At 34.5% G+C, this 13,633-nt stretch overlaps 1 protein-coding gene across 2 annotated transcripts; it reads right to left on the bottom strand.

Annotated features, from left to right (window-relative positions):
• Nucleotides 1-1,937: 1,937 nt before the first annotated feature.
• Nucleotides 1,938-13,462, bottom strand: LOC148626154 (uncharacterized). 2 transcript variants are annotated; one of them, XM_088569891.1, is made up of 5 exons: nt 13,382-13,462; nt 5,225-6,231; nt 4,241-4,954; nt 3,974-3,994; nt 1,938-3,058 (listed from the first exon to the last, which is right to left on the bottom strand). In XM_088569891.1, the coding sequence occupies exons 2-5, from the start codon at nt 6,203-6,205 to the stop codon at nt 2,828-2,830; spliced, it is 1,947 nt and encodes a 648-aa protein (XP_088426017.1). In that variant the 5' UTR covers nt 6,206-6,231; nt 13,382-13,462; the 3' UTR covers nt 1,938-2,827. The 2 variants fall into 2 exon arrangements, with proteins under 2 accessions (XP_088426017.1, XP_088426019.1); XM_088569893.1 differs by lacking the exon at nt 3,974-3,994.
• Between the last annotated feature and the right edge of the window lie 171 nt (nt 13,463-13,633).

The following is a 13,633-nucleotide window of genomic DNA, read 5'->3' on the forward strand; positions in this document are numbered from 1 at the left end:
TCACAAGAAGCAAAATGCACCTATAAAATGTACAGAAATGTTTTTCCTTTCAGAAACTGTTTAAATTTTTTAAATGAGATGAGAACTTTTTTCACAGCACTATGAGGAACAGGGGTAATTTCTGCGTAGGACTATTTTTGCGTACGTTCAAAATGCTCATTGCTTGAATTGGTGGTCTGTAACCTAAAGTGAATTAACATCTTTATCGGTATTGTTGTACAATCCTTTAGACTTTATATATATATATATACATATGTGGATATAGGGTAGGGTGGACATGGTTCCCAATGAACTTTGTTTCGGATGACATTGCATTAAACAAGGCCTGTGAGATTTTCCGTAAATTTTCTGTTTAAATTGATAGTTGTTACAACTGGACGATCTCTGGTCTTCAACTTGGTGTGTCGCCAACAACTTGTCGTCTTGTGCTTCATTCAATCCATTCAGCCAACGATATATGGATAACTAAAATTATTTGAAAATGAGGATTCAGATCCCCTTCCGGATTTGCCACTACACTTCCACAATCATCATTTCTGTTTGATTTATTAATCTTACTATATTAAAGTGTAACCATGGTGTTACCGTAACTGGTGATAAAAATCGTGTTTACTCAGCTTCTAAGCCGACCTATTTATTGAAAATACTGCAAACAAAATACATTATAATTATTTATGTATCATCATCTCATAAATTATAGACTCAAAACTACTTTATAGAAGCATCTGAGTTTATTATTATTAGATAGTGATATAATGTATTCTCTATGATATTTTCAATAACTACAACAGACCGGAAACTTTGTTTACCAGTTGTGGTAGCACCATCTCATATGGTTACAAAGTTAAGAAATAGAGAAGCACGGTGTCTCTAGCGTATTAACCTGCTTACATTTAATTCGGAGAGTAATCAAGGGAACCAAGATTCTAGCGAAAATCAACAGAATGTAATCCAGGGACAAAGACCAAACATGGAAAACAGACATACAAAACAAAGAACATTAAGTAACTAAAATAATGCATACAAAGTAACAGAAGCAAATGAGCAACTCGGACTCCACTAAAAAATTGGAGCATGGACCAGGTGCACCGGTAGGGTAAGCGTCCTCTGCTTTTCTAGAAATACCCGCCGAGTTGCTCATAAAATGTCAAGTCCAGGGCAGATGAAAGAGTAAAGGAAAACTATGATACGATGAACAAATCAGTTTTCATGGTGCAGATAGATACACCATAACGATCCACGAGTTCATGATGGCGACCATAAAACTTCTGTAGTGACGACTTCAATCTATACTATGGTAATCCAAGTCGACCATTTCTTCACTCAACCGGTCCACCTGTTCCATGCTCTCAGTTTTCAGTGGATTCCGGGTTGCTTATTTACTTATTGATATTGTGTTTATTTCATGTTTGTTTGTGTGTGTGTGTGTCTGTCTGTCTGTCTGTCTGCCTATTTTCTTTGTCTTGCAACTTGCAGCATTTCAAACTCGAATTTGGACTCGGAAAAATCGAACTAATAAAATTGCACGTTCCAAAAGTCTATGAAGTACAGAAAAGTCATGGATCTCACAATTTTATGAAAATTCAAAAAACAAGGCAGCCGTAGGTTTACTATGAAACGGTTTCAACAATGATGCATATTCTGTGTTCTCTGTTGTATGTGTATATTATACAATGTGCTTGTTAAGTGACTCCGAAAGAAAAGTCAAGGGAAGTAGGATTCGAAGGTAATAAAAAAATATGATCCAAGGATAACAACTAGACAAGGACAATAGAAACAGTAAAAATAACACTGACCTACCAAAACAACAAAAAGTAAATAAGCAACCCGGATTCCGCTAAAAACTGGGAGTATGAAACAGGTGCACTGGTGGGGTAAGCGTCCTCTGCTTTTCTATGTATATGTATATGTATACATAAGAAAAACTCGAAAGTATAATATTTCAATTATTTTAAAATGTGATAAAAACATAAAATTTTCATATGAATAAAATATATTAACTTAATATGTATAAGATAAGAAATACATATATTCTTTCAATGGATAAAAGCACCAAAGAATTCATACACATACAATTCATTCTATAACAAATATACGATGCAAAACCAGGACCAAGTTTGTTAGTCATCATGTAAAAGCTAAAAATAAAAAGCTTAACGTCAAAACCTGTAAAAAAATGTTCAAGTATTATGTTAGTTAAGGCAAAGAATTGGCATAATTATAACAAGTACTTGTGTTTCAATCCTCAAATGGTCTAATAAAGAAATTACATATGCAGAATTATTATGTTGATTTAATACTTTATAAAATTGTGCCAACTTTAATAACGAAAAATGAGGCCATTTTCCCAGGTTAATACAACTTAATCATATGACTCAGATACTTATGAAAGCAGGGGTGATTTTGTTCGATCATAACATGAAACAAATAGAAGTTGACATTCATGCCAAAGGCTTATATGAACAATTGTAATATTGCATTAAAAACATATTTTAAAAGATCTCCATAAGCTCTGATTCCTAGCTAATAATCCTCCCTCTCAAAGTAAGACAAAATATATAATAGTTGAACAGTATTATGAACACAATAAAAGGGTGAAAACTGCTTATTTTAGAGGGCTTTCTATTCAGTAACCCTATCTTCCGTCACGTTCACTTCACTACATTGCAGCCTGTAATCATTGAACAAATTAAGTATATCAAAAACAAAGAATTCGAGATCAAACAAACAAAATGTCCCTAAGAAAATTAGATATGAATGAATACATATCACAATCCAAAATTAAATGCATGGCACGAGTGGTTTATCACAAACAATTGTCTTAACTTCATCGCTTCCTCGGTGGTGCCTTGCATCGAGGAATATGTCTTTCGGCAGTGGTTGGGTTGAACGAACGGTTGCAGTTGGGGCATTGCACGTAATCTGGATTCTCCGTAACAGGAGGTGGTGGAAGACTTGAAAGATCCTGCCCGGCATTCTGCATCTCAGTAACTTTTTTAGCATATCTCAAGTTCTGTATGAAGTTTTCATGTTGCTGCCTCCAATTTGATTTCTTTTTCTGTAAAATAAATAAATAAAAATAATGTTCGTTTATTAACTAGCTGGAGAGTGTTGTTACCTTCAAGTCGATCACGGTCACTGCACTTCAACAACAAAATAGACTTCCGAGTCAGAAAACAACTGCATGACCAGCCGCCTACAGCGTTGCTGAAATACAGATATATATCCTCAATCTCGAGGGGATTACAAGATTTCTCCACTCGAGATAGTTAAATTTCAGACTTCAAGCCACGAGATTCAGCGAGTGAGTTTAATCTAAAATTTAACTATCTCGAATGGAGAAATCTTGTAATCCCGATAGCATTGGAGGAGCATCTGTTTCTGCCATGAAATCTGTTGAGAACTCGGAAATATAAATTGGCGGAAATTCAATCGCCGCCCGGTGGTTAAAAAGTAACGAGCAATTTTAATTTCAATGGGAGCAACTTTTATATACAATACTGATACTACCACCAAATTAGTTCACGCTTAAAACATACTTTAGTTGCCTCTGTTCCCAGTTAAATGTAACAACATCACTTAGATTTAATATTGAGTTAAAATTATGTTTGCAATGACAAATCCTGGAGGGGGGTTCCGAGGGTTGGAGTCCCAATTTTGTTGGAAATTGTTTGGGAAAAAAATGAGCAAATAACAGCCTGGAACATTGACAGAAAAGGACAGGGCGATTATATATAAGCCAATTTAAGATGACGAGGCGTCCGCGTCCCCTCAAAACTGTCTGTTGGAAACTATATATTTCATTTCTTTTCTAATGAGAAAGTCGGACAGATATTCGGGCCGGATTCTTATATACATGTGTTATTCCTTTTATTGATGCCAATATACCAACAAGAATAAAACTATTAATAAAACATGAAAATAAAACAACTTCTGTTAGAGAGAGACGATTACTTGTATTTTAGAGACATACCCGCAAAAGGAGAATAGTATTCTGAAATGAAAATAAAATAAAGAATACATAGTTTTTGAAATGAAAATCTTACTTTTAAGATAAATTCAAAATCTTGGAGCATGGGTCAAGCTCAACATGCACTATTTAGAATAATCTGGAAGCTAAATTTAAAGGATGGTGTTACACTGAAAAGTATTACATCATTTAGATCCAAATATTTTTTTGAATCTTTGGCGTACATTGGAAGGTCCATAAGCAATCAGATTTAAATATTAAAAGACTTACTGGGGGAGTCTTTGCTCTAGCCGCAGGGTTCCGATTGTACTGTTCCATATCTGTGCCAGTTGTTCTTATTTTAGTAGGATCCAGTATTTTTCGCTTTTTGGTCAAATTATCACAGGAATTCATGTGTCTTTGAACTCTATCAGCAGCAAACTTACGGCCACATTTAGAGCAAGGCACTAGCTTGACCTTTTCAAAAGCACCTTCTTCCTTATCGGCATTTTCGTACATACTAAGATCTACAGTAAAGTCTCTAGGCGGAGATTCAGTACGCTCGTACTGGGGCTCCTGTTTTCTAGGTGCTGGACGTTTCATGCGCGCAGCCGCAGGTTTAGCATGCTTTGGTGGCGAAGGTGCTTGTATGTGTCGACTATCAGACCTTACAAAATCGTCATCCATATCCCTGTATGTGTCTCGATAGGTGGAGTCACTTTTATGGGTTCGAATGGTCCGATTTGTCATCATTCTAGATTCCGATTCCTTTCGGTTTGTTCGATTCGTTGTCATTCTAGACTCAGCCTCAAGTCTTCTTTGTGCCTCTTCTTCCCGACGCCTTTGTGCGTCTTCCTCGCGGCGGTGGCGTGCCTGTGCAGCAAATTCCTCCTCCTCTTGACGTCTCCTATCTTCATCTTCCTTCCGTCTTCGTTCAGCTTCCTCTTTAGCTCTCCTTCTTCGTTCCTCTTCACGCAGTCTTCGCTTTTCTATTTCTCTTCTTTGCTACAAAACGGAAAAAAATACATATTAAGAAGAAGGAAAATAAAATCAGATAATGGTTGTGATTAAAATCATAATACGAATACAAATTAAAAAAAATAATAAAATTTCAAGTGGAACAGCGTTGGATATAAGTTTTTTTATTTTATAAGTTCTTTTTTATTTACCACAAGATTTCACAAGTCCAGTCAATATTTTTTTGTAAAAAGAAATATTATAATATTCGTTTAGTTTTTCATGTTTTCTTTATTATTGCATGTAGTAACACTTTACCTCATCTTCTTCCCTCTGTCTATCCTTTCTCATTCTTTCTAATTCCTCCTTTTGTCTCTCAATCTGTTCCATTAATTCTCTTTGTTTTGATACGATGTCATCGTCGTCACCTTCATCAACATTTTCTTCGTCACCTCTGTTCTGGAGACGATGCTTTCGAAGTCTTTCATTTCTAGCTTCATCTTGATCCATTTGCCATTTCTGAAAGTCTGACACTTTAGATCTCTGGGAAGACGGTGATGTATTTGTGGTTCTACCAGTTTTGATCTTCTGTTTTTGCAATTTTTTGAGTTGATTTAAGTTTGGGGGAGGAGTGTCATCACTTGGAGTCATTGAAGATGGACCATAGATATCTAATGCTGGTTTTGCTCCAAATGGAGCAGGTGCACTACGAGGTGCAATGTCTTCATTTGTTTTGGGCTTTTTGTCCTCCTTTGTCCACGGCCTTCCGTGGATTTGAGGTTTTCTAGCTATTCCATTAAGTGGGGAGGTATTGTTTCTATCAATTGGTGCCAGGGGATTACTTTTATCACGACCGACGGTTTGTTTGCCACCGTATCCTCCTCGTTTGTTATATTCAGGAAGCACTTTACGCCTTTCAAAGAAATTTGGTTCGTCCTGTCTAACTTGCTCGGTTTTCTTTTGCTTGAAATGTTGATTAAGTGAAGGAATTTGAGTGCTTACCCCATTAGATCCTTCAATTTCCCGACGCTCACGGAAAAAGTCCCTAACTACTCCTTTTGAATTCACTCTTCCTAAAACCCTCTTCTGATTGTCCTCGTACATTTTGACCATCTTCTCTTCCTTTTCTCTCATAATTTTGTCCTGATAGTTACTCTGTAACTGCATGAGCCTTGACGGCTTCTTTCCTCCTGTATTATCCATATCTATGTCCGGTAGAGGGGCACGTGCGGGTGCAAAACGTGGTATTTTTGACGGACCCTTGTAAGCAGGAGGCCGTTCGACAACCGATTTACTCATCTGTGCCTTGGAGTTTAACAGTGTGTCTGCAAAATAAAACTGGTTTAAGTCAAAATGATAACTATTCGTCGTGCGATAGTCCACCATCTTTAGATGTACAGTTCCACAGTTAGAGGTACAGTGTGTATACAAAATAAATAAGTTTTTAAAAATCTGCAGCCAGTTTTGAAACTTTTGCACCTTATAAAAGGATCAGATGTAAACACTATTCCTTTCCTTACAATATGGAATCTCAATGGCAGTTCAATTCCAGAGTTTTATTAGTGGACTATAAATTCTCAGAATATTTACAAGTTACTATAGCGATAGTGACCGAACGTGAATTATACATGTTCGATTCCATTAACTTGTTTAATGATTCTCTCAAAGGATCAACACAAGTAATGAAAGTAATACAGTTTACATATCGATCAGTCCATACAAAGTTATTCTTAAGACGTAAAAGACTGGAATTGAATGCGTTTAAGATCTTGGATGGCACCATCCTTAGTTAATTATTAAACTTGGCTTAGACGTAGAACATTTTATCTCGAAGCGCACGTCTTCTTAGTCATGTTTTTAATTCTTTCGTGATATAAACTCCAAGAATATTAGCAAATCAACTTTTTTTCAAACTTTTTAGCAATCAACAAGTTGTTAATTGAACTACATGCAACTGCCTGGCCTTCGTTAATTGCATATAGGAATGAAAGTTGTGGTAAATTGTAATAGAACCACCTGAAAATCCATTAAAAATAATTGCTTACCTTTCTGTCTTCAGAGAAAAATTGATTTTTATCATGGGACTTGTTTATGATTCTATATATTAATGTGACAACATGACAATATCTCCCACTGACTGCGGGGTGTGACGTGAGTGGATCGTTACTCCGTTATACTAGGATTGTGTGATTTACTCTAGCAATGCTAGAGGTTGTCTGGCTAGCTATTTTCTGACTTGGTGCCATCCTTGGGGTATGGAGGAACGGAATTCCAACCTCTTACTTTGTAGGAGTAATTAATTTATAGCTCATGTAGCTATGAACAATTATACTGAGAAAAATATTGCGCAGTTACTTCATTTAAAATGTTGCAATTACCGCAATAGTAATTAATTATGTTAGTATACACCAACTTCCCCCTTCTTTCTCCAAACCACACAGTTTTCATACCCTGCCACATAAAGCGGTGAGGTATTATGTGATACCCTCCGAAAAGTTATGTGTCCATCCGTCTGTCTGTCCGTCTCCTTCCGGTTTCAAGATGATGACTTGAGAACAAATATTTTTGAAACTTTGCAGTTGTTTAGTACCATAAAATAAATAGTCAGCAAAATCCAAAATATAGTTTTTAGTACATGTAAGGTCATTTTAAACATATTGCCATCCCATTCTTTTCACTATTATGTGTGTGTGTGGGGGGGGGTTACACTTAATGTTCTATTAATGCCCTTTTTCATGTTTGCATCTAGAATTTATTAAATGACTTTAGGGCAGCTATTGATGTTTCAAGTTTAACAGATACATGTACAATATAACACAACCTTAAGAAATTACTGAACACTTACCCAAGTATAAAAGTGGTGTTGTTCTTTTCAAATTTTTAGTACTATTTGAAAAGGATAAAGCACTGCCAAGTTTATAGAATTTTAATATAGGATTATAATTGTAATATAAACTGGCGTCATGGATTATTTATAAATATTATGAACTGACACAATGAGAAATAAAATCTTACCACTAACAACAGGTAATCCAAATTTAGGTTGATACTGTAGTGGCAACAAAAGAGCCATTTTTAGAAGTTAAAATGTATTTCACTTCAATTTTTTTTTGTCACATTAAAAAAAAATATTAAAATGGATGTTTGCTGAATTTACTACAACAATTCATTTCAAGCACTTATCCCCAAATGTATTATAATTGTTGACCCAAAAGTTCCCTTGCCTAATTAACACAAGACTAATCAAATAGAAAATACAAAAGTGTCAAAAACAATTCATTTCATGAATCAATTGGGTTGAAGTATTTAAAAAAAATTAGGTTTAAAAGAATCCCCTAATCAGCTAATTTAAATATTTATATTAACACATGACAAGTAGGAACTTGTGATCAGTTTTCAGAGATGGTGTAATTTTTTATAGCATATGGATGATATTAAGGGACCATTATCCATTTAATTTTGATGGGAAGGGGTGGGGTTTGGTAGAATTTGAAATAAATTTTGACTGGTATACCTTTGTTTAAAATAAATATTTTGATCTTGAAGATGGGAGAAAAATTTTTTTGATTCTTTTGAATCACTTTGATCAGATGTAACATTAAGCTTTTACATAAATGCATGTATTCTTTTTCATATCTGAAACCTTATTAGTAGTTCAGTTTTCTACAGACCACACTTACTTAATTGTAAATATGAAATCTTCCAATAGTTTGCCTAGTAAAGAGAATGATTCATTCAAGAACTTTCATTTTTCATTATACTTTTGTTTGATAAAGCAAAAACATAAGAAAAGTATGTGTGTTTCTCTTTTTCATTTAGCCTCGTGCAGGTCCGGGTGTTAAGAGAATAGGTCTGCAGCAGTGCTCAGCTTGTTGTAAAAGGCGACTAAATAGTGCTCAGAACCCTAGCCAGGGGCTAGGGCGCTCTGCCCACAGAGCATACTGGGATGTGTGCCCCAGGTGGTTGAATGGGGTACCCCTGGCATGTTACATGCTGGGGTTGTCAGGCTATAATACGGAAAACCTGACTGCAAACCATAGTGGTGCACCGTGTTGGGAAAGATGCCACGTTCCTCGCACGTTAAAGAACCCTACTGTGGTCTTCTCCCAGAGTAGGAACCATAGGGCTCCGCCAGAGGAGGCTAAATTGCCCGACCTTACCCACCTCTCCCTATTTCCAGTGACAATCAAAAATTGTCGACCCAATTGTCCTTGTGTCCCATCCCTTTTTCATTTCATCCTCTTTTCATGTTCATTTTATCATCAATTTCATGTTTGTCGTCTGAATATAGCTGAAATATTGCTGCTCGGACGTTAAACCCCAACAAACAAAACAAAACTTTTCCATTTAAGGAGGTAAAACTAGGGTAAAGGACACAAAGCTTGAAATCAGTGGTATGTTTGTATCACATTCAATATCACCTAAGTCCATCAAGCTTTCATTTGAAACAGAATGAAATCAGTCAAAGTTACTTTAAGTAAAATGCTGAATACAAACGTTCCAATGATTTACAAGAGTTGTGTCCCTTACCCTAGGTCTACCTCCTTAAATCATAATTAGATAGGGTAGGTTGGTTAAATATTTTTCCCTATAAAATAATTTTCTTAGTCCTTTCCAAAGAAAATATCTTTCATGATAATCATCCAAAAACTTGGTTAAAATCTGACAAAAGGATTATGGTTGGCAGCAAAAACAGAGGAAGATATCTGGAAATATCATTGTAAGTATATGTGCTTTATTTTATGCATCAAAAGGTTTGATATAAAGATAAAAGTTATTAAGGGAACCAATGTTCTAGGAGTAATCAAAAGAATATAATCCAGGGACAAAGACCAGAATGTAAAACAGACATACACAACAAAGAACATAAAGTAACTAAAATAATACATACAAATTAACAAAAGCAAATGAGCAACTCTGACTCCACTAAGAACTGGGAGCATGGACCAGGTGAACCAGTAGGGTAAATATACAATCTTATATTTACATGACTTAGTAATAGAAATAAGGTCATGCCTATCATTCCTGTGCCTACTTTTTGGGGGAGTTGTGAATGAAAAAGGGCTAAGATTTCCCTTTTTCGAGCTTTTCTCAGATATTTCCATAATTAGAAATAGAGTTTTCAAAGTAATATTTTATTCAACTAGGAGTCCTAGTCTGGGTACTTTTTCACATAGCAAACAAGTGAAATTCATCCACTATCAGATCTTACATGAATATGATTACAATTCATATCTGCCCATGTATTGAAAATCCCAATGAAGGTTATGAGAGCAACAACACACATAAGGGATAGTTTTTTTGCCATATTGGCCCAAAAATATTGGATATTTGATACTAAATACACCATGCATATTCATGCACAAATGTAAGAAGACCAGCTTTTAAATCATGTAAATCTTTCCCAACCCTGCCTTTCTAGCACGTCATAGCAAAGACAGCTATATGTCATAGTTACACTTAAAAATACTTCTGTTTGACATAAAAAAAAAACATGAAGTAAATTGATACAAGGTAAACATTTTTTCTCCCAAAGCATTCCAAGTCTGAACTTAAATATTCAAAGAATAAATAAAAGAGATGTGTATTATGGTAATAATAAGGATTCCAAGCATCAATGCTGGAAGAAAAATTTGAACATTCACATATATCATGTATTAGTACATGTACATGTAGATGGAAAAATCCTGACTCTAAAAGAAAATAAAAATAATCAAAATCAAAATCAGATGGTCTGCCCCTATCCCATGCTGTCTATGTTCTAAATCTGTGCATGTAATAAAAACAATGAATGAACAAAAAAAGAAAAAAAAATTGAAAAGGAATCGGACTAACATGTCACATACAACATGTACTTAAATGAATGTAAAATTCTATTTCATTAAATGTTTTTTTCCCTCCTAAATTTTGTACAAGCTACAGGTATTTTATCAAATCAAATCACTTTATTGTCATTAAACATACATTGTAACAATATATAAAAATTATGTTTGTAACAAAACAAAACAAACACAACAAAACGTGAACTGCATATACAAACAAAACAAGAGGCTCCCAGGAGCCTGAATCGCCCACCTGGTTGAATTTTGTCTTTCAAAGGCAATAAGTTTAACAAGAAGTTGTCCAACTTTATCCCTGAAGACTTTTGTAGTCGTAATAATAAGGATCATTTCAGCTATTGAAAGAATTTGCCTAAACCTAATGGTTTTGGAGATATATGCGAAAAACTACTGTCTGACTGCTATGTTCTATTTTTAGTAACAGCGGCCATGTTTTTTGACGAATCAAAAATCCCCACAAAATTTCTATGCAGGATACCCCAAGGAACATTCATACCCAGTCTGGTTTCAATTGGTTAAGTAGTATCAGAGGAGAAGATTTTTGAAAAAAAATAACATTAAAAATAGCAAAAATCGTTGAAAAAGGGCAATAACTCCAACACAGCTTAACAGATTAAAACCAAAATTTGACAAGAAGTAGATCTCATCATGCTGAACACTTTTTGGTCAGAATTTAGCTAAACCTAACGATTTTAAAGATATATGCAAAAATCTGCTGTCTGACACCTATGTTCTATTTTTAGTAATGGTGGCCATGTTTTTCACCAAATCAAAAATCCCCACATCAGTCCTATGCAGGCTACCCCAAGAAACATTCATTTCAAGTTTAGTTTCAATTGGTCAAGTAGTGTCAGAGGAGAAGATTTTTGAAAGAAATAACATTAAAAATAGCAAAAATTGTTGAAAAAGGGCAATAACTCCAACATGGCTGAATGAATTAAAACCAAAATTTGACCAGTTATAGATCTCATCATGCTGAACACTTTTATTCTGTCAGAATTTAGCTAAACCTAATGGTAATGGAGATATATGCAAACATCTGCTGTCTGACCCCTATGTTCTATTTTTAGTAATGGCGGCCATGTTTTTCGACAAATCAAAAATCCCCACCATTGTTTTATGCAGGATACCTCAAGGAACATTTATACAAAGTTTGGCTCTAATCAGTCAAGTAGTTTCAGAGGAGAAGAGTTTTGTATAACTGTTAACGATGACAACGGGCGCCAAATGATGGCAATAGCTCACGTGGCCTTTGGCCAGGTGAGCTAAAAACGGAGAAATTAAACAAGTCAACATAATATTTCTGTCCTCATTTCTAATGACTGTTTCATACAGAAACCAATAACTCAAGCATGTGTTAAAGAAGCAGGATTTAATAAATTAAACTCTTCGGAAACTCTACTTATCTTATTCTATATTTTGAAAAAGATTCTCTCAAATTTTGATTTACTTCACATTTTACATGTAATTTAAAATTAGCTTCATCTTCAATTACTCCAAAAATGAAAATTCAGTATGTGGAGTTTTATTAAAACAACCTTTTTCTATTTCAAGACTATGGTCACTGATTCAAAATCAGTAAATATACTCCTAATTGAGAAGTCATTAAACAATGTAAATAGAAGATTGTTTCTATTGAAAGAAAAGCTTACTGCTCTCATCTAATTTGTCCAATTTGTTCTCATTTTTTGTTTCATAATTTTCAGATACTTCACTTTTAGAATCTTATTTTAAATGCGTTATATCCTTTATATTCTTGCAACTGACATTTTTTTTCACTTGAGCATTGTCTAGGCTAATGTTTTTTGACATACAAATGTACATGTATGTGTACTAAGAGTAAATCCCTTGTGATTTTATCATCAGAAAGAGCTGGTTCAATTGAATTACAAACATTTCTATGTTGCCACCTTATGCAGTCAGTGCAAGTTAATTGACATGTGACTTATAATATCAGGTTGAGTCATAAACAGTGTCAATCACTATAGTATGAATTAAACCTTACTGAGTAGTTTACATTTCTTTACTCCAATAAAAATATTTCACCACAAAAGAAGCATGTTGTTAATGATTGATACATCAAATGATGAATCAAATGCATCTTTTTTCTATAAATTAAATCACTTAATTGATTGCATATTGAAAAACATGGTTGAAACGACTACGGCCGAAAAGCACTGTGGCTGAAACTGTCTATGGCCAAGTTGACCAGAAAGCCTTCTCTTTTTTTATTTGGATATTGGTATGTAGGGCTGGGGCACATCTTTCAAATCCCCAGTTCGACATATCAATATCCATATAAAGAAGAGGAGGGTTGCAGAGTTGGAGGAAATTTTGACTTTCACTAGATGTGTAAAAAAGTTTGATGAATCAAAAGAATGTTGAAACTCTTGTGACAAAGCGAGTGTATGTAACAGTAAGACCCTACTTCACCTTTGAGAAATTTTAACAAGAGGTACATTGCAAAAGTGTATATACATAACATCTGGATAAGCACATTTTAATATTGTTTCCATAACCTGTTAATTGTTTAACATCTCAAAATATGCCTATCATTTAAATTTCACAACATTTTATATAAAAAGAGAGATAAGGGAAATCAGAAACTTAGGGTAACCGACGTATTAAAACTTACCAAGGGTGGAACTTGAGAAGATTTATTCTATGACCCAAAATAATCTCTGACTATGGTAGTCGCCATATTGTTTACAGATACTAGGCAACAATATAAAGGTTACAGGTCATTCAAAAAATATCACTCAATTTATTGCGACGAATATCAAAAATACCGATGATTAAACAATGAAAATAATTAATAAAAAAAAATATAAATAAAGAAATTCATAACATTGACACATTTGTACCATCTAAAGGACTTCGAAATAAT

The sequence above is a fragment of the Perna viridis genome, chromosome 2 (assembly GCF_037379345.1).
Source record: "Perna viridis isolate PV_CMFRI_1.1 ecotype Kerala chromosome 2, ASM3737934v1, whole genome shotgun sequence".
Classification (NCBI taxonomy): Eukaryota; Metazoa; Mollusca; class Bivalvia; order Mytilida; family Mytilidae; genus Perna; species Perna viridis.